At 44.3% G+C, this 24,923-nt stretch overlaps 1 protein-coding gene across 1 annotated transcript; it reads right to left on the bottom strand.

Annotated features, from left to right (window-relative positions):
• Positions 1 to 2,462: 2,462 nt before the first annotated feature.
• HMGN1 (high mobility group nucleosome binding domain 1) lies at positions 2,463 to 9,122 on the bottom strand. The gene is made up of 7 exons (XM_059388396.1): positions 8,784 to 9,122; positions 8,356 to 8,479; positions 7,944 to 8,017; positions 7,867 to 7,896; positions 7,735 to 7,785; positions 4,786 to 4,911; positions 2,463 to 3,341 (listed from the first exon to the last, which is right to left on the bottom strand). Exons 1-7 carry the CDS (start codon positions 8,963 to 8,965, stop codon positions 3,212 to 3,214), a joined length of 717 nt encoding a protein of 238 aa, XP_059244379.1. The 5' UTR covers positions 8,966 to 9,122; the 3' UTR covers positions 2,463 to 3,211.
• Between the last annotated feature and the right edge of the window lie 15,801 nt (positions 9,123 to 24,923).

The raw sequence follows: 24,923 nt of genomic DNA on the forward strand, positions 1-24,923 counted from the left end.
CAGCCTTGGGGCGCCTGGGTGGCTCAGTGGGTTAAGCCGCTGCCTTCGGCTCAGGTCATGATCTCAGGGTCCTGGGATCGAGTCCCGCATCGGGCTCTCTGCTCAGCAGGGAGCCTGCTTCCTCCTCTCTCTCTCTGCCTGCCTCTCTGCCTACTTGTAATCTCTCTCTGTCAAATAAATAAATAAAATCTTAAAAAAATAAAAAAATAAAACTATCCAGCCTTATTTACTTAAAATACTATGGATGGCCAAGAGTAGCAACGGTTTGATGGCTACTGGGATTGGCTGACTCAAACATGAGAGTTCAGTACACTGTGATGCTTTTGAGTATATCCTTAAGGGGGGGGGGGAACCCCCAACCTGCCTGTAATGGCCAAATTTTGGTATAGCCACACAAATTATTAAGCAAATACTAAACTATTTTACAAAAAAAGAACACCCAAGCACACCTGAAGAAAATTTCAACATATCTAAAATAATTGCTTCTAGGGACACCAGGGTCGCTCTGCCTAGTAAATGAATTATGGTGGTTACTGGCTTTGCGTTTCCTGTTCTTTTCCCCAGTGAGTATAAACTGGTCCTGAACTTCAATTACATACATACACACGCATTTCTCTACCCGGTACCAGCTCAGTCTCCTTAATTCTTGTCCCTCTGCCCACAAGCATTTCGTTACACGCTTCCCAAACGGGGCTACAAGCCTGTTTTCTCTGGGGCCTCCATGCTCAGCAGGAGTCTTGGTACTAGGCAGCAGGTTCTAGTACTATTAGTTCTCTGATTAACCCACATTTGGAAGGTCAAATCCAGCCTCTGACAAGCCAAGGGAGTGAAAGGTTATTTACTGGTTTTGCTAGTTCACAGACTTCAGAGTGATTTGTTTGCATCATTATTAAAGTTATCTCCCCTGTCCTTTCAGGATGTCTGATGCCCGTTCAAGCACTCTTACTCAGTTTTCATTGCTCCGAACTCACTGTTTAGAGATTAAATTTTTCAGAGGCAATGAGCCTAGAAAACATGCTGGCTCAGCTGGTAGAGCAACCGACTCTTGATCTTGGGGTTGAGAGCCCCATGTTGGGTGTAGAGATTACTTAGAACACCAATTAAAAAAAACAGACCTCAAGTGGTTTATTTTCTTTCTTTTTTTTTTTTTTTAAAAAGATTTTTTATTTATTCGATAGATCACAAGTAGGCAGAGAGGCAGGCAGAGAGAGAGGGGGAGGCAGGCTCCCCGCTGAGCAGAGAACCCGATGTGGGGCTCGATCCCAGGACCCTGAGATCATGACCTGAGCCGAAGGCAGTGGCTTAACCCACTGAGCCACCCAGGCGCCCCGAAGTGGTTTATTTTCTTACAACTGTTTTCCTTTGATAGCTGAAGAAAACACCTAGGTGAGGGTTCACTTTTTTCTAAGAGTAATGCTCAAGGCAAGTAGCACCTACAAGTACCTCCATTCCCATTTTCTACAAAAAAAAAACCATCTCTTAGGTATATGTAAGAAAAACAAAACCAACCTTGTTATACTATTTTTTAGAGAACTAGTAAATCTCTTTATTACTAGCAATAGATTCAGAACAATCGAGGAAACCTTGGGACTGTAAACAATGATCACGGTAATGTTCCTTGGGGTACTGAGGGTTGGGTAGTACAGATGAACACAGCCAGGTTAAGTCTAGATTTCTTCCCATTGGTTCTTAGGTACCCCTTTTAGCTGATACCAAAGAGGTTCTAGGGAAATTCTAGTACAATAAAACTGTATAAAGTATCCATACACAAGGGGGGAGGTTTGCAGTTCAATGCTCAAATTAATATATCCAAAACCCCCATGCTGTCTGTACTTACAAATTAAGAGACAAATCTGCATTTATCATGGTTCCAGGCCCTCCACAGTGTAACCACCGCCAGCCCGCCTTTGAGAATTAGTTCAACCCAAGTCAGCATCCTTTTCCCACTGACATCCTGTTTTACTGGAGGGGCCACATTTCATCACCCCTGTAATAAGTCTGCTCAAAGCAGCCATTCCTGTGGTCACCTTTGCAGAGTTGTGATCCCTCAGGACTCCCGTTTCTAGAGCATTCTTATCCCCCACCCGCAAATCATTCCAGCGCAAAATAACATTTTTAAGTGTAGTGAGGTTTACACAGTTCCAGGGTCTTTCCCTGTTTAGTGGTAACCTTGGCCTGGTGCTTCCTCTGGCCCTGGGTTTGCATTTGCCGTATCAGTGCAGGTGGCCACCACCACCTCTGACGACTACTTAGATGGCAAAATGGAAGTACAGTATGTATGAAAATCTCAAAACGAATGTGTAAACACAAACCACACTAGATGTAGTTGTGGCTTATTCAGTACTTGTAACACTGTTCAAGTATTAAAAAAAAAAGTGAATATTCCACTTTCAGATTTTAAGAGAACTCTGGGAAAACAAATGTGGTTATTCTTTTAATGAAATTTAAGCCAGAACTTGATCTATGTGCTTCACAAAATTTTTTCATAACTGAGTTTTTATTGGTTGTTCTGAGGATCAGTACAGACATTTCAATTTTTACACAATTCCTAACGTACGTACCAAAAATCTAAAAAAAAGAAAATCACGTAGTTGTGATTCTTTTCTAAAAGTTATTCCAGTGACCTTCCAGCTTAAAATTTGGAGACAATTTTTCCTTAACAGTGTATCAAGTACCAATAGATTCAAATGCTGATACACTGTTAACAGTGTTAAGTCCCATTCATTCACAATTTAATATCATATACACTACATACTCAAATTTTCAATCTTGCACAGCACATTAACAGAGTTACTAGGAAAACTGAACTACCACAACCAAGATGTTACAGAGCGCACAAGAATTCTGACAGGGGGAGCCAAGATCTAGGAGTGGTTTTCTTTAGGCAACAATTCTACCAGAACAACATGGGAAAAGGAGTAATTTAAAATATTCAAGACATATTAAATGCACGACTGACTCCAAATTGCCATTTAGTATGCTTGGTATTACAGGATATAAAAACTACCCCATCTATGGAATGTTGAGCTGACACCCAAGACAATCAAAGCCTCCCACATTCAATATCCCACTATTTTCTGGTTGTACCAAAAAATAAACAACCAGCAAATGATTTCACCTCTTAAAAAAAAGCATTTACACTTAAAAAATGGGATGAGGTGGGATTCCCTCCTTCTTAAAAATGTTTCTAGAGCTACTAAAAAACTTGCATTTACAAAATAGTTGATAAAAATATTCCTCTGGATTGTACAAGAAGGGAGACAGGGACCACTGATAAGACATGGTATGTGATACTAATCAGACTTGGCTTCTTTCTCTCCTGCTTCATCCGATGCTGGACTCTGCAAATCAAAGAAATAATCAAATACTTGATTACTTTGTCATTGTTATTGTCTTTGAGAGCTTTAACATTTAACACAACATACTCTTACTTATATAGTATTATTAGGTCTTGAAAATACAGGTGATCCTCATTCTATGTAGAATCTGTATTGGCAAATTTGCCTATTCACTAAAATTTATTTGTAACCGCCAAAATCAATTCTCCCGGCACTTCCTTAGACTTAAAGCATTTTTTCCTGAGTTCCTCAGCACGTACACTCCCAGCTGGGGTGGCTGTTTTAGTCCTAAATTTGTGCCTTTTTTGTAGTGTAGTATCACACATTTCACATCTTTTTTGTGCTTCTTAATGATGCTGACTAGACAAGTATAACACGGTCTACTAAGTGCAAGAAAGTTGTGGTGTCCCTAGTGGAGAAAATACACGTGTTGCAGAGCTTCATTTAGGCACAAGTTACGTTGCCACAAAAATCTAACCCTTTATTTCCTCCATGTACAACTGTTCAGTACTTACACCTTCTAGAACACAATCACCATGAATAATAGAAGTGTGAGAATGTGTATTAGAAGGTCAAATTCTACCCTAATAACTAAGATTAGTAATCTCATCTTAATATCACATAATATATGGTATATGGTTAGAACTACCAATTTAAAATAAATTCTGGTTAAACTTCACAAGTTAGAAATAAGTACTTGGTTGCTTTAAGATTTGATCTATAAATACAAAAGTTTTAAAAATACTCTGATTTATTTCTTTCCAGATTTAACCATTATAAGATTTAAAAAAAAAAAAAAAGGCCTAAGAAAACTTATTTATCAAAATGTGTAGCCTACTTGTTTAAGATCGTGTCTTCTTTTCACAACTTAAAAGGATAAAAAGATTAAAGACATCAAGTCTTTTTATTTACTTGGTCTAAGTTATTTAGTCCTAAAACAGCCACTTTAAGAAAACTGGACTTCCTTATAAAAAATGAAATGGGAAAAGTCCACCAAATAAGGAATGGATTCAAAACATTTCTGAATATCCAGAAAAGCAATATTACAGCAGTTCTACAGGTCACACACACACAAAGCCCGTTTCTTTAAACAAGTACTGAGGTTCTAAGTCAAAGAAAAAAGAGTAATAGATCACTTAGCAAATTAAATCCTTTTGAAAATCCACACAAGTAATATTAATGAACCCTGTGTAAACATGCACAGTCGATCTGTTACTGGTGAAATTCTAAACATATTAAAATTTCTTGTTCATTTAAAGAAGCAGCAATCAACATATACATTTCCAAATATGATCTAATCCTTAAAAACCACCTCTCTATTCACCTGGGAGTTGCTGTACAAAGCTTTAGTATTCTGATGAACAAAGACTGTCTTAATCTGCTCTATAAAGATATGTAACTTATTATCTACTGTTCAGAGTCCAAATCAGTAACACACACTTCTGACCTCATTTTTAGTTTCTCCGTTTTCTGCAGGTAAGTCTTCTTTTGCTTCTTGGTTAGCCACTTCAGCCTGTTTTCCCTTTGCTCCTCTTTTCCCCTTTGTTTGCACTTTTTTGTCTGAAGATTTATCCTAGGATACAGTTAAGAGTGTATTTTAAGCATCAACTCAGCACTTAGTTTTCTCACTTGCTAGAGTGTCCCCAACAGCTGCCATGTTAACGCTAGCTTGCATAGCAGCCCGAGTCACAGGACACCTCTTTTCCAGAGGCACCTGAAAGTCCATCCCCACTAGTCAGGATGACAGCACAACGCTAACATTACTGTTAACAGTACTCGCATTATCAAGCCTCATTAGACTTACCTTGAGTAAACCTAAAGCCAGAGACACACTCCTCCTCCCACCTGCTCAGTCACCCACTCCTCTCTCAAGTTGCACATGACGGAACCAATGAGGGGGAAGAGTAGTTGGAGGAAATCTCTTTCCACTGTAACCCTACCTGTCCCCAAAGTTCTCGTAAGCCTGAATAATCAAATTGTCAAATAATCACTGTCCTGACAAGACATTCACCCTCACAGTGAGACCATTCACCTGAAAACAGCACCATGTGGAATGGTCAGGTTGACTATCCTGCTACAGCTAATCCCTTGATATCATGTAATGAAGAGCTAAAAGGATCAATTTGGAGTTTATCATTTTCATTTACATGTTGGAAGACTCTGAAAAGCACACATATTAGTATGATAATAAAAGACTTCCAAAATTTAAGCCACGGTTAAGCACCGTTAGGAGTGTTTTTGGATACTATCCGTCAATGGTGAAGAAGTTTAAACATTTAACATTTGTTTCTCGTAAATAAAGAATACAGCCACAGCTAAATGAAGTCAGGTCACCAGTAAGTTCCATCAAAGACCCTTATCAGTACTGACCAATACTTGAGTTAAACAGCCACAAAGACACGCAGGTAGACCTCACACTTTAATGCTAAGAGGGGAGGAGCGGCACAGTAATGTATTCTTGAACCAATGATGGCTGTCCATATACAAAAACAACATGACAGCTACTAATAATACACCATCTTTATAATGAATCATAATTATTATTTTTTAGTGAGCTCTACAGCTAATGTGGGGCTCAAATTTACAACCCCGAGATCGAGGGTTGCATGCTTTACTGAGCCAGAATAACAACTACAAATTACAAAAACAAACATATCTGGGATAACACTCCTCACACAATGGTATTTATGAAATGTCACAATCACCTCTGTAGATGTTCTTCTATAATCTGATTTCTTCAAATTTCTGATTAGTTTTCTACCCACTATGGGGATAGCATAAAAATGTAAATCCTTAAATATGAAAACAAAATACGCAACAACCTGGGCGAAGTAATACCACTTTTAATAACAGGAACGATAAATGAAAAAAAGTAAATCCATGTTTTCCCAACATGTGTGTATTTCAGTCCCAAAATACTACTAAAGAAATTATACAAGTCATAATCTCATAGTGGTGTATATATATACTTTGAATACAGCGCATCTACACCGTAATCAATAAATATCAAAAATTTACTTTCCATTAAGGCTTTAAATCAGGTTGGTTATGAAGGGTGGACTGCAGAAACTCAGGTAAAACAAAGCTCCCACTCCACAATTTCCCTTTGGCAACACTGAGTTGACAGATTTGCTCCTCAAGGAACACTGACATGTAGACTTACCTGCTGACCTCTCAGAAAAAGAAATGTGTCGATGATACCTGATCCCAAACCCAACGGAGGATAAAATCACAGTATTTTCATTACAAAAAGTTTTCGGGACGAATCAAAGTACAGGACGTGGTAAACAAGGGAGAAACTGGGAAGCAGGCACAGTACTTCGTCCATGGTTTTATTACAACCCCCCCAAAAGATGGGTAGTAACAGTACATAGTTCATTCCATCATTATGCAACAAGATCTGCCATTTTTTTGGCCTCCATGAAAAGTTCCTGTTTTACTTACTCTTTATCTTTTGTGAGAAGTTAACATACTACCCTACACTTTGAATACGTTAAAAAAAAAAACAAACCCACCAACCTTTGAGAGTTTGACATTCATTGCTGCATGTTTAAAACAAATAACTGGAAACAAGGTCTTTGATTCTGCAGCGCTAAGCTCTACCTGCACTTTCCGAGACGGGGTCGAACACCAAACGCTCACTCAAGTCTTAGGTGCGCAGAAATTAATCACACCCCGAATTTCCCCCTGAAAACCGTGAGAGCTTTGCAGAGAACGGTTTCAGGGCTACACCCCGACTCAGAATTACCGTGGTTTACATACACTTCGCTTTCCCAACAGAAGTTTTCAAGCATTACACGTAAGCAAGAACAACTTCGTGTCGGAGACCTTCGATGCGGGCCGCGCGACGGTGAATCTGTTCCAGGGAAACAACTCTCACGGCGTTTAGGGTGAACTCCGAGTTCCCTGGGATGCGGCGAGCGCGCAGTCACCGAACACACCGACCCGGCACCTGCCCCAGGGCGGCCTCCGAGGAGAGCGCCCTCCGCAGAACCCGCACAGCGGAGCGGCCTCGCGGGCGGCGCGGAGACCCGGCACCAGGACACACCCACACACCCACCCGGGAAGCCCTCACCCGGCCGCGCACGCGAGCCCCGGCCGCTCCGGCCGCGACCCACGCTGTCCCGCACGCCCCCGAGGACCGCATCCATTCCCACCGCTCGTCTACGCGGGCCGCACACCGAAGTCGGTCACGCGCGGCTGCGGGCCCGCATCCGAACAGGAAACCAGGAGACCCTCGCGCGTTTCAGGCGAGGCCATCGGACCCAGAGCTTGGGGTCGAGACCTCGGCCGCGAACCGCGTCGCCGGGACGCGGCTCTCCGGGCGGAAAGAGCCCGCGCGGGGGTCCGACGGCCCCGCACGCCCCGCACGCCCGCGCCCGAGCGCGGAGCCTACCTTTGCTGCCGCCTTCTTGGGCTTCGCTTCCACTTTCGCGGGCGCGGGCTTCTGAAAGGCAAGGGCAGCGCTGAGCGTCCGGCGGGCACGGCCGCGCGGAGAGGACGGGGGTGCGGGGCTCGCGCTACTTACCGCGGACAGCCGCGCCGACCTCCTCTTGGGCTTTAGGGGAGAGAAGGAGAAAGAGCGACGCGTGAGGGGCGAAGCGCCCCCGGGCCCCCCCCCCCCCCGCGGGGGGGCGGGCTCTTACCCCCCCCTTCGCCGCGCCCTCGGCGGAGCTCACCTGCGGACGGAAGCACAGCGCGAGTGGCCGCGGCCCGCAGACAAAGTGCCCGCGCGCCCCGCGCCCGCCCGCCCGCCCGAACAATGCCCGGCCGCGTGACGTCACGGCTTCCCGCCGCCGCGTTCGAATCTCCCACCCGGCTCCTCGGCCGCCGAACGTTCCAGAACGCCGCGCCCGGCCCGCCGCGGGCGCGCAGCCCCGCCCTCCCGCCCGGCCGCTGCGGGTCCCGGGGCGCCTGGTCGGGCCCTGCGCCGCCGTCAGCGCGGCGGGACTCAGGCCTCGCGGGGCGGCCGCGGCGGGCCGGGCGGCGGAGGGCGCGCGTGCGGGCCGCGGCTCACCTTCCTCTTGGGCATCGTGGCGGCGGGGCGGGCGCGTGCCGGGTGCCTGCGGGCCGCGGCGCGCCGAGAGCCTTCGCGAAGCTGGGCTGCCTGGCCGCTGCCGCTCCTCCCGCCGCCCGAGCTGCTGCGACCCGCCGCGGGGGCGGTGGGAAAACCGGATGGAACCGGATTGGGAGCCCGCCCCCTCCTCCCCCCTCGTCCCCCGGCCGCGAGCTCCCCCTCCCCGCCGGCCGGGCCGCCCCCCGCCCCCCGCCCCCGCCCATTGGCTCCGGGGCCCACCGCGCCGCTGCCCGCGCCCGGAATAGGTGATGCGGGCCGTCACTCGACCACTGCGCCCCGCCCCCGCTCCCGGCGCCCCCTCCCCCGCCCGCCGTCTCGCGGGGCCCCAGACCCAGGCGAGGGGGCGGGGCCCCAGAGGCCACTCTCACCTCTCCGTAGTTTGTTTGAAGCCGAGCCGCAAAGTGCGGTCTGCGCGCCGATTGGCGGAGTCCCGCCACGTGGTAGCCGGCTGACCCCACCCACAACCTCCCTGGCTACCTGGGCGTCCCGAGCGCCCCGAAAGCCTCAGGGACGGAGTTCTTCCCTTCTGGAGTGAGTTGGGGTGGGACATTTATAGTTGCCGTAATAAACGGGGAAGGGAGAGACAATGGATTCAAGTACGAGCCAACTGCTCCCTGCTCAAGCAGCAAAAAAGTCTATATCTATGAGCCCCAGCTTGGCAGGCCTTCGGGAAGCGGATCCCTGTGCGCAGGCGCCAGAGGGGAGGTCGTGGGAAGGAAAGCTAGCGCGCGGGCTCAGCGCCGGGAGCGACTGCGCAGGCGCGATCTTTGCGACGTTCCTGGGCTCGCGGCTGTCTTGACTCTGCTCTAGGCTGCGTGGCTGCTGTGGGTCGCTCTTTCTGTGTCGCCGCCTCTAAATGTTCTGTTTTTGAGGGGTCGGATCCCTTACACATTCCTTGTGTAACTCGTCCTGGGGGTCCCGTCCCCAGGACGTGTCCTTTCGCAGACCCCTGGGCGGGCTGATCTCTCCTGCGTTGAAGTGAAGCGGGAAGCACCCCCACCCGCCCCAATCCGTTTTTGCTCACCTAAAGCCCCTTTTTATTTTTTATTATTTTTTAAAGATTTTATGTATTTATTTGACAGAAATCACAAGTAGGCAGAGAGGCAGGCAGAGAGCGAGGGGGGGACGCCAGCTCCCCGCTGAGCAGAGAGCCTGATGGGGGGATCGATCCCAGGACCCTGGGATCATGACCTGAGCGAAAGCAGAGGGTTTAATCCACTGAGCCACCCAGGCGCCCCCTAAGCCCCTTTTTAAAGTGGAAAAAGGGCCTCAGGCTGGGGGGCGGGGCGAAGGTGAGCAAGGAACCCGAACTAGGGAGATCGCACGTTATCCAGTTTCTTTACTGAAGAAGAAAATCACGTTTAAAGGGACGAGTTGTGTGAACTTACAGGTTTTTAATCAAAATTGTCAGCTGGGATTCTTGGAAAGAAGGAAACGTTGGAATGCTTTGCGTCCCAAAGCTAGGGGACAGATCAAGTGTCCCTTATATGAGAGCCCGGATAAACTGTGGAGACTTCGGATATGTGATACTGAGCTACGACAAAGAAGGATGAGGCAGCTCTTCACTGAGGAAGTGAATTTCGAAGACCGCCGGTCAGGTGTTGCACCTCCCCATCTCAGTAACTAGCGTCTTCCCGGCTCATTCATGCCAGTCTGACGTCCTAGAGTGGCTAATAAAGCCCGCTGCAATTTGGCCCAGTTCAATGATTTTCATCGATACTCCTCCTGCTTCACTACTTTCCGGTTCTCAACCAGGCCAGGCACACCCTGCTTCTCCGGACATTTGCACCTGCTGTTCCTTCTGCCTCAGACCAGTGTGGCTCTCTTCCTCCTTCGGGTCTTAGCACAGATATCACCCTCTCAGTGAGGCCTGTCCTGACCTTCCGGTTTAGCATGGCAACTCCCTATCTCTGCCTTACTTTCTACATGGTGCCTACTGAATACGTAGCTATATTGAGTATAAAGTTATACATTCCTTGTGTAACTCGGGAAGAATTCACAAGGAAGTGGTGGCAGGAGTTGCTTCTGTGGAGAACTACTGGGGGCGGGGGAAGATTAAAATTTATCCTTTTTTTTTTTTTTTGCCACACTCATCTGTGTTACCAAAAAAAAAAAAAAAAAAAAAAAAAATCAGAGTGACTGAGTTTGTGGCACATATGTTTAGGCCCTGGGGTAGAGAGACAGCAGACAGGACATGGATGGCAAGCTCTCTGGGTGGTAGTTTAGAGGAGAGACAAGGTACCCAAATTGTCCTAGCAAGGGAAAACGGGAAGCCACAGGCAGAGGGACAGCACAGACCGGGGCATGCAGAGGTACTAAAATGTGATAGTTTTCCAGGGCCTGCTAAATGGCAGTGATGGATAAATGGAGAATGAACAGTGACAAGAGGCAAAAAGAGAAAGGCAACCTGCAGAAAGCATTTGATGCCAGGCTAAAGGGGTTCGGCCATTATTCAAGGAGACACTGCGAGGTCTTAAGAAGGGAATGATGGGCTGAGATCTGAAATTACCTTATAAAGAACTTTCTCCCATGACAATTAAAGACTTAGTGAACCATAGGTGGCAAACTGGTGGCCTATGATGTTTTCTTTGGACCAGATTATTTTTTTAATTGGCCCATGTAAGCATATGGAACAACTGGAACTCAACAGGAAGCCACTTGGCGGCATTTTTTAAGGTAAGCAAGTACTCTATGACTCAGTAATTCATTCCTAGAAATGTACCCAACAAAATTGTTTACATCTGTTCACCAGAAGACACAAAGTAGAGTATTCATAGCTGACCTATTTTCACAGGCCCCACCAGCAGCAACCTAAATGCCCATCCACAGGAGAGTGGGTGAATGAATGGAAGACTCAGCCACGACAAAGAACTATCTACAGTTACACACAGCACTGTGCGTGAATCTCACAAATACAGTGTGGAAAGCAAGATGCCAAATCCAAAAGAACACATAGTGCGATTCCATAGGCAGACAAACGAATCTAGTCCGTTAGAGGTCAGGATAGTAGTGCCTCTTTGGAGGTGGGGTAGGGAGCTGGTGACTGGGTGAGAGAGACTCGGGGGCTGGTCATGCTCTGCTTCTTGATCTGGATGTTAGTTGCACTGTTGTGTTCACTTTGTGAATATCTTTTTAAATCTTTTTGTTCTTTGTATACTTTCATTATCCATGCAAGTCCCTCTCTTATTTATTTTTATGTTTATTAAGACTTTACTTATTTATTTGAGAGAGAGAAGGAGGGAGGGAGAGGGAGAACAGAGCCTACACAGGGCTTGACTACATGACATGAGCCAAAACCAAGAGTTGGACACTTAACCAACTGAGCCACCCAGGTGCCCCAACACTTTGTGAATATTAATTGAGTTGTGCACGTAGGCATACATTTCTGGATATGTATGAGCAATGAAATTTTCAATTTTTGTAAAGCAACATGTCAAGATCAGATGATTGCACGTACAGTCATCTCTTTACCTTCTCCCAGGTTCCTCCGTGTGTACATCCCACACGCTTCACTTGACCTTGTAACTTGTAAACAGCCACTTTGTCCAGTTTGCCAGGGTCCTAGGCCTGCCACATTTTCTCACCCATATTTTCTGCATAGCCTCTAAAGGCATTTCAATTTGTGATGCCTGTGTATAAACATGGTAATTATAGACACCACTTTTTATATTTCCATTTATTTTTGGAAGAAATATTTATGAGCTTCAAAATTCTAAGGGTAAAAGTTTATTTCCAGAGAAGTCCCTGTTCCACTTCTGCACTCCTATATACCTAGTTCTCCCATGGAAAAAAAAAATGCTGCTCTTTGTGTACCCTTCCAGAAATATTCTGTGCATACACAAGCAGGTGAATCTATTCTTTCTGTCCGTCTTGTTTTCTACTCTGATTGGCACCTTGCATTTTTCACTTAATAGAGTCTGTTTCCTATTGGCACTTAACAGATTCCTCCTCCTTTTTACCGCTAAATTGTATTCAACTGTATAGATGTACTGAACATTTTTACACCAATTCCCTATTGATTTGACTTTCAAGTAGTGTCCAGTCTTTTGCTCCTTCAAAGGATGCTGCAACATATAACCATGTACATATAGGTGCTTTTCCTATGAAACGCTTTTTGCTAATCCTAAACACATGCCCAACACAGGCACTAGAACTAGGCAGTGCTTGACCAAAGCTGGAATTGCTGCTGGATTGTCCAGACTGTTGAATAACCACATGGAGACAGCATTTTTTTTTAAAAGATTTTATTTATTTATTTGACAGACAGAGATCGCAAGTAGGCAGAGAGGCCGGCAGAGAGGAAGGGAAGCAGGCTCCCTGCTGAGCAGAGAGCCCCATGTGGGGCTCGATCCCAGGACCCTGGGATCATGACCTGAGCCGAAGGCAGAGGCTTTAATCCACTGAGCCACCCAGGCACCGCTGGAAACATCATTTTAAAAATTCCTCCAGAACCCTCAAGATCTTTGTATACACCTGCACAAGTATCCTCACCAGCACTCCACTCTGGGGTCCACATGCCCCATTTTAGAAAATCATGCAGGCTGGTTGAGGGTACAGGGTGATTTAGGATTTCTAGAGAGGAGAATCTCGAGCCTGATCTAAGGCAGGATTGCTGGTGATAGGCAGGGTTCCGAGGGAAAGTGAGAGGGTGAAATTAATAGGAGTGAGCAGTTTGCTTTCCCCGTGTCAGGTGTCCTAGGTGCTGGGGATGCAGCTGTGAACACAAGAGTCAAGCCACCTGTCCTCGTGGGGCTCTCATTCTAGTGGGAGTATCATGAAGAAGTAAATGAGATACTGTCACATAACAATGGGGCCTTGAAGGAAGGAAAAGTTCCACAATATGGAACATGCTAGAGGCATGCCGAGTGGGGCTGCTCTCGATGGTATAGTCAGGGAGGGCCTCTGAGGAGAGAAGTGAAGGGTAAGACATCCTGTGCCTTCGGTGGCTCTGAAGGAGAAGGCTTCAGGACAGAGGAAGCAGCTCGTACAAAGGTCCAGAGGTAGAATCCGCCTGGGTGTGTTTGAAGAAGGGAAGTGTGGGTAGAGAAGCAAGCAGTGGCGAGGATGTGTGAGGCAGGGAGGAAGCAATGAAGGGCTGCGGTGGGAACTGGGGTCACTGGTCTGGGCTCCCCAGTGGGGGTGAGGTCAGGATGAGAGGTTAACACATGAACTCTGTTGTTGCCAGAAGACATGAGACTAGATGAGACCTTGTAAAGCAGTCTAGCCACCGAATGTTGGTTGTGGGGGAGATCCACAGAAGGAGGGATTTGGGATATCTTTTGTTGGAGGGGGGAACGGACAGGACTTCTCAGTGGGACTAGGGTTAGGGAGAGGAGAGAGACTGACTATGAGTGATAGAAACCCAGTTAGCATAAGCAGTAAGGAAATGGACATCTCCCATGACAGGATGGTTCTGGACTGGAAGATTCAGCAGCTTAATGTGTTATCACAGTCTAGGTTCTTTTCTCTCTTTTCTTGTACCTCTTTCCGAGTTGGCTTCATCCTTACTTGGAAGTGGAATTGCATACCTCACAGCCAGATTTATAACAGCCAGAGAAAGAATGTCTCTTTTCCCAGAAGCCCTCTCTCGATTGCCTTTACTTCATAGGCAGAATTGGGTCCCATGCAAGGGGCATGGGACACCCTTAGATCAAATCAGACCCACTCCTGGAGCTGGGGGTAGGGCTGGGAGAGGAGGGAATGGATATCTGAGCAAAATAAGGGCTCTGTTAGGAAGAACATGGAGGGCAATGGGCTGAGAATCATGTGTGTTGACTAGGCTGTGGGGATGTGGGGCAATTCACCCAGCGAGGGATGAAAGAAGAGGTGTGCTTACCATGGAGAGGTCACATGGAGATTGTAAAGTTCACCCTACATCGACAACGTATGATGACTGTCTGTCCTGATGGGGCAGTGTCAGTGAGTGTCAGGACAAAAAACAGGTTGAAGTTAGAAAGGGGAGGGGAGGGGAAGAACTGGGAATGTATCCCAGCCCCCACTGTCCAGTGCTGCACCACTCTGTGTCTCCAGAAGCCCAGTCTCTGGGCCCATGTGTCCAGGGAGCGAAGACAGAATATAAGTTGTGGCAGGTGTAAGATGAGCGTGTGAGCAAGAGCAGGTCCAAGAAAGATGACGGTCAGAACTCTGAATGCCTGCTGTTCACCGCTCTGTTGGATATCCGAGCTGTGTGGAAGCGTGAGATGCAAGGGAAGCAGACGAGAGCAAAACTGTTGGGCCCCATGCAGACCTTTTGGTGGCGACTATGCTGAACGAGTTGGCCAGAAACGCCAGGACACAGAGAGCCCAGAGATGCCCCATCATTGTAGAAGTCACCATGCAGTGTGTATTTCTAACCTGGTTACAAACTTTATGGCTTCACGACTATATAAATTATTATGATCTAAGATCATTGGAATTACTGTTATTCTGAGCATCCTGTTTGGCAGTCCATAGTCCTCGTTGCTATTTTAGAAAAAACACAAAGCCAGCTATAAATTGGTCGTGTTATTCTCTTCTGCTCACTGGTGAGTCTTGCCTTTCCAAACATGGAAAGTAAGCTTTTTAATCTGTCCTGGCTGCTGTAGCAAAATACCATAGACTGGATGGCTTATAAACAATAGGCGTTTATTTCTTGCAGTTCTAGAGGTTGGGAAGTTCAAGATCAAGGCTTTGGTAGTTTCCATGTTTGGTGAGAACCTGCTTCCTGGTTCATAGATGGCTGTGTTCTCCCTGTGTCCTGCACTGGGGAGAAAGGGGAAAGTAGCTCTCTGGGGTCTCTTTATAAGGACACTGATTCCATTCACAAGGGCTCCACCCCCATGACCTAGTCACCTCCGCAAACCTCCCCCCCCAATATCATCCCAATGGGGATTAGGTTTCAACATTTGAATTTTTTAAAAAACTTTATTTGTCCAAGAGAAAGAGAGCATAAGCAGGAGCAGCAGGAGGCAGAGGGAGAAGCAGGTTCCCCATTGAGCAGGGAGCCCGATGCAGGACTCAATCCAGGACCCTGAGATCATGACCTGAACCGAAGGTAGCTGCTCAGCTGACTGAGCCACCCAGGGGTCCTTCAACATTTGAGTTTTGGGAGAACACTTTCAGTTTAGGAACACTCCCTGAATCTCTTCTGATCACTCAGTTTCTGTGGCTTCCAAAGAGAATCACCTCCTCAAATGGACCACCGCTTCATACCATTTGAGATTTGAGCAGAAATATTCTACTCCATTGTTCAGGGGCACTTTTTATACCTGACTCATGAGGTTACATGAAAGAGTTCAAGATTCCTCTGGCTTTTGTGAACTCTGAAGGCAGAAGCAGTGGTATGAATGTGTTCCGCTGACAACAGTTTGAGGGATGCCCCATTTGTAACCAACAGGAGGAAGCTGTTTCCTTTGGTTAGACATTGCCCGACATCTGTGGTTCGGAGTGCTGGCCAGAATAACAACCAAAAGCCAAAAAAGAAAAAAAAAAAAAAAAGGAGTTCTCTTAATGCTACTGTGTAGTTCAAACCCATGTTGCTCCAGAGTCTAATGTACTTGATATACTTCGAATGTATTTGATATGCTTTGATATATACTTTTACATTATTCAAATACATTCGACTCTGGAGCAACATGGGTTTGAACTACACAGGTCCACCCATATGCAGATTTTTTTCAATACATACAGTAGAGTACTGTAAATGTATTTTCTATTCCATCTGATTTTCTTAATTTTCTGTAGATTACTTGATCATAAGAGTACAGTGTATAATACACACCTGCCACAACTTACATTCTGTCTTCGCTCCCTGGACACATGGGCCCAGAGACTGGGCTTCTGGAGACACTGTGTGTTGCAGCACACATACATACCTACAAAAATGCATACATACAGAATATGTGTTAATTGGCTGTTTATTTTACTGGTAAGGTTTCTGCAACAATAGGCTACTAGTTGTTAAGTTTTGGGGGAGTCAAAAGTTATGCATGGATTTTCAACTGCATGGGAGTTAGCTCCCCTAGCCCCTGTGTTGTTCAAGGGTCTATTGTAATAAAAATGTTTTTTTCTGAGTCCTTTCTCAGAAGTATAAGACTTCACTTTGATGTAACTTTCATTAAAGAAAAAATGGGAGGAGGGGCGCCTGGGTGGCTCAGTGGGTTGAAGCCTCTGCCTTCGGCTCAGGTCATGATCCCAGGGTCCTGGGATTGAGCCCCGCATTGGGCTCTCTGCTTGGTGGGGGGGCTTGCTTCCTCCTCTCTCCGTCTCTGCCTGCCTCTCTGCCTACTTCTCTGTCAAATAAATAAATACATTCTTTAAAAAGAAAAAATGGGAGGAGAGGGACCCTAATGTAACATTTCGTTATAGCCAAATAATATAAAATATTCTTCCCATCTGAATGTCTACTCATTTTCCTTTCCATTCAGAGAAACCAGACAAAGCATTATTAGCAAAAATAGATGAGCCTGGCTCTTCACTCCATTTTTAATTTTTCACAGTTCACATTTGTTTTAAAATAAAAAAAATTTGAAAGTTAATGAAAGATTTATGTAGAGATACATTTCTTCTGGACATATTCTAAAGCCTATGAAAATTTGAGAAGTAAGTGAAATTAACTGCACTACTACTAATAATAATAATATATTTTTAAGCTACTAAATTTTGCATATTCAGAAGGGCATATAATAGAGACTTAAGAACATTTAAAAGGTTTTTTGACTCTACCAATATTTTTCTTAAATTGAAGTAAAGTTCACATAACATGCAATTATTTTTTAAAAATATTTTATTTATTTATTTGAGAGAGAGCGCAACAGTGAGAGAGCACACAAGCAGGGGGAGAGGCAGAGGGAGAGAGAAGCACACTCCCTGATGAGCAGGGAGCCTGACTCAGGACTGGATCCCAGGACCCTAGCTAGGATCATGACCCCAGCCAAAGGCAGATGCTAAACTGACTGAGCCACCCAGGTGCCCCGCAAATAACTATTTGGAAGTATAATATCCAGTGGCATTAGTACATTTACAATGTTATTCAACCACTATCTAACAGTATTAAACAGTATTAAACTGTAAATTAAACATTTACATAAGTTTTTTTTTTAAACAAGTTAAGAAACAGCAAATTAGCTCAGATTACAAGCTGTCACATTTTTCTATCTGATTATCTCCCAACACACAGGTACACATGCAGACATGTGCACCCACTCAAGACTGGTTGGGTAACCAGCTACACTGAAATGCAGTTTTCCAGGAGATCTTGATACTTCATTCCTCATTAGCTATCTTGGATCCTAAAGCAGGCTGCCAACATACAGGACACATGTGGTCTCTGGCACCTACTGAGCACCATGAGGTCATGAAATTTATGCATTTGAGGTCACTGCCTGTGCTTGATTTGTGCCAGTCACCAAAACAAACACTGCAAATTTAACTTAATTCACCTGAGTGCTGATGTCCTGCTAGTCCTTGTTGAAAAGATTGTCAGTCTGCTCTTAGATTCAACCCTATATGTGACCTCTACCACCCCCACCACCATCATCATCCCCACCACCACCACCATCACCACCACCACTACCACCATTGTCATCATCTTCATCACGGTCATCACCACCACCATCTATCACCATCACCACCAGCATCATCATCATCACAACCACCATCAGCATCTTCATCACTATCACCATCATCTTCACAACCACCACCATCATCACCTTCATCACCATCACCATCATATCATCATTACCATCATCAGCATTTAGTAAAACCAAATGGGCAAATTTAGGAGTAGGTAAGTTCGGTTTCTACTAAATTGTAACTTCTCTATCTCCTCTGTTCTCACTATGTTGGAAATAGTTGAGGCAGTCTTTCTTTTACCTTGCTTTCATTGCTGCCTTCTGGGTGTGCCTGTCTCAAGAGGAACCCCCTTGCACTGGTGCCTCTGAACAACTGACTCCAAGTCACTCAAGTTCTGGGCACATTTCCAGTCACTGCTGACATTCTTTTGAATCTATGACCAAGATTTGGTTTCCATTAGAGAACTTATTTCTTCAATCCCAGTCACAATTGGCTGAAAATTGACATAAAATCCATGAATATAGAAGTTGCTAAACCCATTCTCTGAAGTCCTATGAGTAGGAATTGTCAGAGGCTCCAGGACTATGCGTTCTGAACAAGAAATGATTTGACGAAAGCCTCCATGGCTGCTTTCAATGGTGTTTGTATTTTCTGTGCACCTTGCTCTGGATGGAGACCCATTTGTAATGCTATTCCAATCTTTACTTTCTATAGGCTGAATGCCCTCCCCCCCATTTTAAACTTGACAGTCTAGTGTGATACTTGGATGGAGTTCGTAACAGCTGTGACCCACTGGATTCTTTTTTTTTCCATTGTTGTACTTGACTCACATTTTGAGTTAAGGAAAAGGGTACTTCTGAGTTCTTTATCTGCCTCATTACAGACCTGTAAGATCTAATGTATGACGATTTAGTTCCTCTATGTGAATTATATTCCTCAGAATGAATAACGTCACTCTGTTCCTGAGTTGGCAATCAGCTTTGACTATTTAAAGTAGACCCTCACCTTATTGGCTCTAGTCTTTGGATTGTATTTCTCACTGTAATATTAATTCAAGCCCTATATTTCGAAACATGTACTTCTCTAAATGGTTGTTCCTCTTTTTGCCTGAATTCACAACTACCTGACTGGTTTCCCTGACTGCTCAACTTAGCATGTAGAGCAACAGGTCTAGGACTTGCTTATTGATCTGCCCTCAATTCCATTTCTAATCTTCCTGAAGTTGAGAAGGATTCTTTTGCTGAATTTTGCTGTTTTAAACCATCTTTTAATCTAGCCCTTGGAATGTTGTAAATATTGCCATTGAAATTTGCCAAGGTTTGGCATCCTGTATGCCTAACCATAGGGTTCTTTGATCTTTGATGAGACAGGGCTCTTTGATCTTTGATGCTTATCTTTGGTACCATCACCTCTGTTGGTATCAGAGAATTGAAAGTCCGTATCTTGACCAGGACTTCAAATCCAGTTATTTGCATGATTTATACTGATTTCCAGGAGAAATCCTCCTCCTTGGGGGATGTGGTAGTGTAGTGGGATGGTAGCTGTGGGGAAAAGTAATGCCCTCTTCTTTTGCCGGAAAGGCAGACACTGAGGAGGGAGGAGGAGGCAGGAGTAGATGTTATCACTTCATGAGGTTGTTTCTCCCTCTTAATTCATCAAAGTCTTTCATGAGTAGAGGAGGCAGTAGTTCCTCTGACTGCAGCTTCAGAGGGTCTAGCTGCAGGGAAAGGGGGAGAGATGAGCTCCAAGCCTGTCTTTCAGTTTGGTCAGTTCAGCTTCACCTATCAGCCAAGGTGCTATTCCATGGAAAGAATTCACTCTACCACTATTGAATACTTCACATTTTCTTGAAGCAGAAATTTGCAGTGATAAGAGAAGAGCTCTCTAAGGGCCTGATACACAAGGGATGCCAGTTTAGATTTCTTTCTAAGTCAGCATGGCTGTACATAAACTTTGCTCAAACCAAAGCCCGATTTATGGCCCAACCACCCATGCATTGTACACCTGCTTTGTGAATGAGTAGCCTAAAGGAAAACTATGTTGTCCTGAGATATTGATCAATACTTCTACTCCCTGCATTCCTTTGTGATATAAGACTTGATTACTGCCTATATGCTAATATATAATGTTTTGGGCTTTTACAAGATGTAAAAAGAAAAGTATGTAACCCAGAAAATACTATTCATTCTCCAGAGCACTTCCCTCCCTGTGAAGAGTGTTTCCCAGGCAGCTGCCCTAACTTGGGCTTGAATGAAACCTTTCTTCTCTTTAAGAGAAAAGCATCAGCATTTCTTGGCAGAGTGGGCAGGATATCAGAGCAGTTAGCCTGAGAAAACACCTGGGGGTCCTCTGGGCCTGATGCTTAGTATCAGCAGGGGCTCCTCTAGCTTCTTAGCACCTCACAGTTGTATCTGGTGAGTTCTGTTGATATCCAGACAACCTCAACTTAATAGTCCTGACTTTTATTCAAGGTGTTAAGGCTCCCCAGTAGTGTTATCCAGCTGGGATGATCTAGAAAGTTTGTTTTTATGGGTAGGTTGTTTTAATTTGACATTATACTAGTTGGTGTTATTAATATAAGGCTTGAGTAAATTTTCTAGCTAGAAATATGAGAGACTGGATCACTCAGCTCCAAAGAAAAGGGATACTTGCTCCTTCTGGCCTAAAGGTGTTTTCAAGTGGCAGAAAGTCGAGGGGAAGTGTCTGAGGGTATTCCTTGAGATGTGTAGGGGTCCCATAGGGATTTCCCATCTCATAAGGTAATTAGTGATTGGCTCATCTGGTGACACACACATAAGGATTAATCACCCAGTGCTTGAGTCCCACCCATTGGTCTTTTTTTTTTTAAGTAGGCTCCACACCCAGCATGGAGCCCGGTATGGAGCTTGAACCCACAACCCTGAGATCAAGATCTGAGCTGAGATCAAGAGTCTTAACTGATTGAGCCACCCAGGCATCCCAGCCCCTCAATGGTCTTAGAGCTCACAGGGAGAAACTGAGACACATAAGAGAGTGTATTATGGCTGTTTGGAAGTAACACATGCAAGCACTACCCTTTTGATCCATCACACTCAACAGCCTTAGATTTTGCTCAAGTCTTATGCCAGAATGGAAACCAAATGAGTAGGGAATTGTGCTTTAAAAGCCAAGCAGCCCCCAGAAAACCAACAACCACCCATAGAAACTCTGCTAGAGCCTCTACTTGCAAGTGCTTACTCAAGTGGGGAGATTTTTTTTTTTTAACTACATAGGGTTGATCTTACAACCTGAGATCAAGATCCTGAGACCAAGAACTGGGCTAAGACCAAGATTTGGACACCCAGCGGACTGAGCCACCCAGGTACCTCAGTGGTAAATTTAACTAAGGATAATTTGTCTCAGATGGCCCAAATGGAGTCCTTTTGATGTGTTTAAATTAGTTTTATTTTTTTTAAGATTTTATTTTATTTTAAGTAATCTCTACACCCAATGTGGGGCTTGAATTTACACCCCATAGATCAATAGTTGCTTACTATGTGTTTGTGCCAGTACCATCCTGTCTTGGTGAAAATTAAAAATAGAGCTACCCTATGACCCAGCAATTGCACTACTGGCTATTTACCCCAAAGATAGAGATGTAGTGAAAAGAAGGGCCATATGTACCCCAATGTTCATAGCAGCAATGTCCACAATAGCCAAACTGTGGAGAGAACTGAGATGCCCTTCAATAGATGAATGGTTAAAGAAGATGTGGTCCATATATACAATGAATATTACTTAGCCATCAGAGAAGATGAATACCCAAATTTTGCACCAACATGGATGGGACTGGAGGAGATGATGCTGAGTTAAATAAGTCAAGCAGAGAAAGTCAATTATCATATGGTTTCACTTGCTTGTGGAACATAAGGAATAACATGGAGGACATTAGGAGAAGGAAAGGAGAAGTGAATCGGGAGAAATAGGAGGGGGAGATGAACCATGAGAGACTGTGGACTCTGAGAAACAAACTGAGGGTTTTAGAGGGGAGAGCGTTGGCAGGATGGGTCAGCCTGGTTGTGGGTATTAAGGAGGGCATATATTGCATGGAGCACTGGGTGTTGTACATAAACAATGAGTCTTGGAACACTGCATCAAAAACTAATGATGTATTTTATGGTGACTAACATAACACAATTAAAAAAAAAAAGAGTTGCATACTGTACCGACTAAGTCAGCCAGGAGTGCCCCCAACCCAACCAAAATTAGTTTTCTTATGCACAGAATTAGAGGAAGTGGGCTATAAGACTAAGCAACCAGAAAGTTGGAAGCTATTTGGTTGAGTCAGTGAAGCCCTTGGCTTTCAAGAGGAACCAACACTCACAGAAGTGTTCTGGGCCTCATTTGGTTTATTTGTTGCTATAGCTTTTGGCATCTTTGGACAAGCTATGTTATATTGTTATATTGGAAAATGGGAAATGACTAATTCACAGATCCATAATTAGAATGCTATCTTGCAATTCAATTTGTCTTAATAAAAGAGAGATATTTGGAAATTGGGTCTTTAATATCCTCTCCACAAATATTAAAGAAACAAAGGCTAGATTTTGTTTGCATCTTGTTTCTGTATATGTGTCCATGCGCATTATAAATGTGAATTTTTTTCTACCTCTGGATGGTATTGCTAAAATTAATTTGTAAAAGAGCTCTATCTAATTGGCTTAAAGACAAGTGTTTATAAGAATTGGACATCCTCAGTAGGGGAGAGTCTAAGATGGCAGAAGAGTCAGAAACCTTAGTTTGGTCTAGTCCCAGGAGTTCAGCTAGATAACTATCAAATCATTCTGACCACCTGCAAACTCAGCCTGAGATGGAAGAAAAGAATAGCTACAACTCTACAAATAGAAAAGCAAGCACTTTCTGCAAGGTAGGAGATGCAGAGAAGTGAATCTGAGGTGACATATGGGAAGATAAACTGCACGGAGAGGGATCCTCCATGAATCAGCTACTGGAAAGTGACAGAGCAGCAGAGCACAAAATCAGAACTTTTACAAGTCAGCTTCATGAGGTGTGTCCCTGCCTGAAAGGCACTCAAGCACCGAAGTTGGAGTGGAATCCTATGAGGGACAGTGTGGTCCCTGGATCCTTGGGATCACGAGAAGACCAGGATGCCCGAGTGTAGCAGAGTTCTCAGGCATTGGAGTGGGGAAGCTGACTGCAATCAGCAAGCCCAGGAGAGAGATCTCAGCTTGGGGTTGCCCTAAACCCTGAACCATGGCAACTACTCTCCAAGCAGAATTCAACGAATGGCAGAACCAGCGAGGCCCCCCTACCTCCCCAGGAGGAGCAAAACAGGAGTGTACCACAGGAGTCTGTAGCGTTTGGACACTCCAAGTGGGGTCACATGCCTGTGATAGAAGTGTTCAGTCATGGGCTGGGTGAGTATCAAGTGTGGACGGAGCCCAGGGGGGCAGGCGTGATTGACTGCTTTTCCATGAGGGTGCACTGAGGAGTGGGGTCCCCAGGTTTGGCTCCAGGGCCAGAGATTGGGAGGCCAACATTTACATTCTCATCCTCTAAAGCAGCACAGAAAGCCTTCAGGGAACAAAAACCACATAGAGAAATCCAGGGCAGTTTAGTTAGCCTGGCCCTGGACAAGGGTGGTGCAACTCTGTCCAGGGCAAAGGCACTTGAGAATCAGAGCAACAGGCCCCTCCCCCAGAAGATCAGCAAGGACATCAAGCCAAGACCAAGTTTACCAATAATAGTGAACTGAAAAATTCCAGGGAATATAACATATAGAGTTCACGGTTTTTTTCCCCACAATTTTAACCCCTCCCTTTCCTTTTTCAACCAATTCCTTATTTTATCAACTCTTTAAAAATGTTTTTTAATTTTTATTTTTACAGTTACATTCTATCCCTTCATTGTATTTAACTTTATTTTTGTGTACACACACACACACACACACACACACAAAAGTTTTTCTTTCTTTACACTTTTGGGATGCAGTTTCTTCTAACAGACCAAAATACATCCAGAATCTAATGTATGGCTATATTCTCTTCACCTGTTTAATCATATTCTCTAGTGGTTTTTCTTTCCTCTTCTTCCTTTTTTTTTGTTCTGTTAAAGTCTTTTTAAATTTTCATCTTTGCAATTACATCCTATCTATTCAATGTATTTAACTTTATTTTTGCATATATATAAGTTTTTCTTTCCTTAAATTTTTGAGATATAGAGACTTTAAACAAACATGGAAATACATGCAGGATATCATGTATTGCTTTGCTCTTTTCACCTATTTATATTCCTTTTTTCTTCTTTTGTCTTTTTTCACTTTTACAGTTACATTCTATCTTTTCATTGTATTTAATTTTATTTCTGTACATTGATAAGTTTTTCATTCTCTAAATTTCTGGATCTAGTTTTCTAACAAACATGCCAAAATGCACACAGGATCCAGTGTATTACTCTATTCAGTTTATCTGTCTGATTATGTTCTCTTTGAAAAAAAATTTTTTTTCATGAAATAAGATCAAACCAGAAAGGGAGAAAAACCATAAGAGACTCTTAATCTTAGAAAACAAACTGAGGGTTGCTGGAGAGGAGGGAAGTGGTGAGATGGGGTAACTGGGTGAGGGACATTAGTGAGGGTATGAGTTATAATGAGCACTGGGTATTATATAAGACTGATGAATCACAAACCCATATGCCTGAAATAAATAATACATTATATGTTAGTTAAAAAAAATCCCTCCCCCCCAGTTTTGTGTCTTTTTTTATTTGTTTAGTATATATTTCTCTGGGTCATGTTGTCATTTTAGTATTTTGTTCTCTTGTTCATCTGTTCTTCTCTGGACAGAATGACAAGACAGAAAAACTCACCACAAAAAAGAGAACAAGAGGCAGTACTGACTGCCAGGGACATAATCAGTATGGATGTACATAATTAAGATGTTGGAACTAGAGTTCATAATAACAATTATAAAGATACT

The sequence above is a fragment of the Mustela nigripes genome, chromosome 2 (assembly GCF_022355385.1).
Source record: "Mustela nigripes isolate SB6536 chromosome 2, MUSNIG.SB6536, whole genome shotgun sequence".
NCBI classification, from domain to species: Eukaryota; Metazoa; Chordata; class Mammalia; order Carnivora; family Mustelidae; genus Mustela; species Mustela nigripes.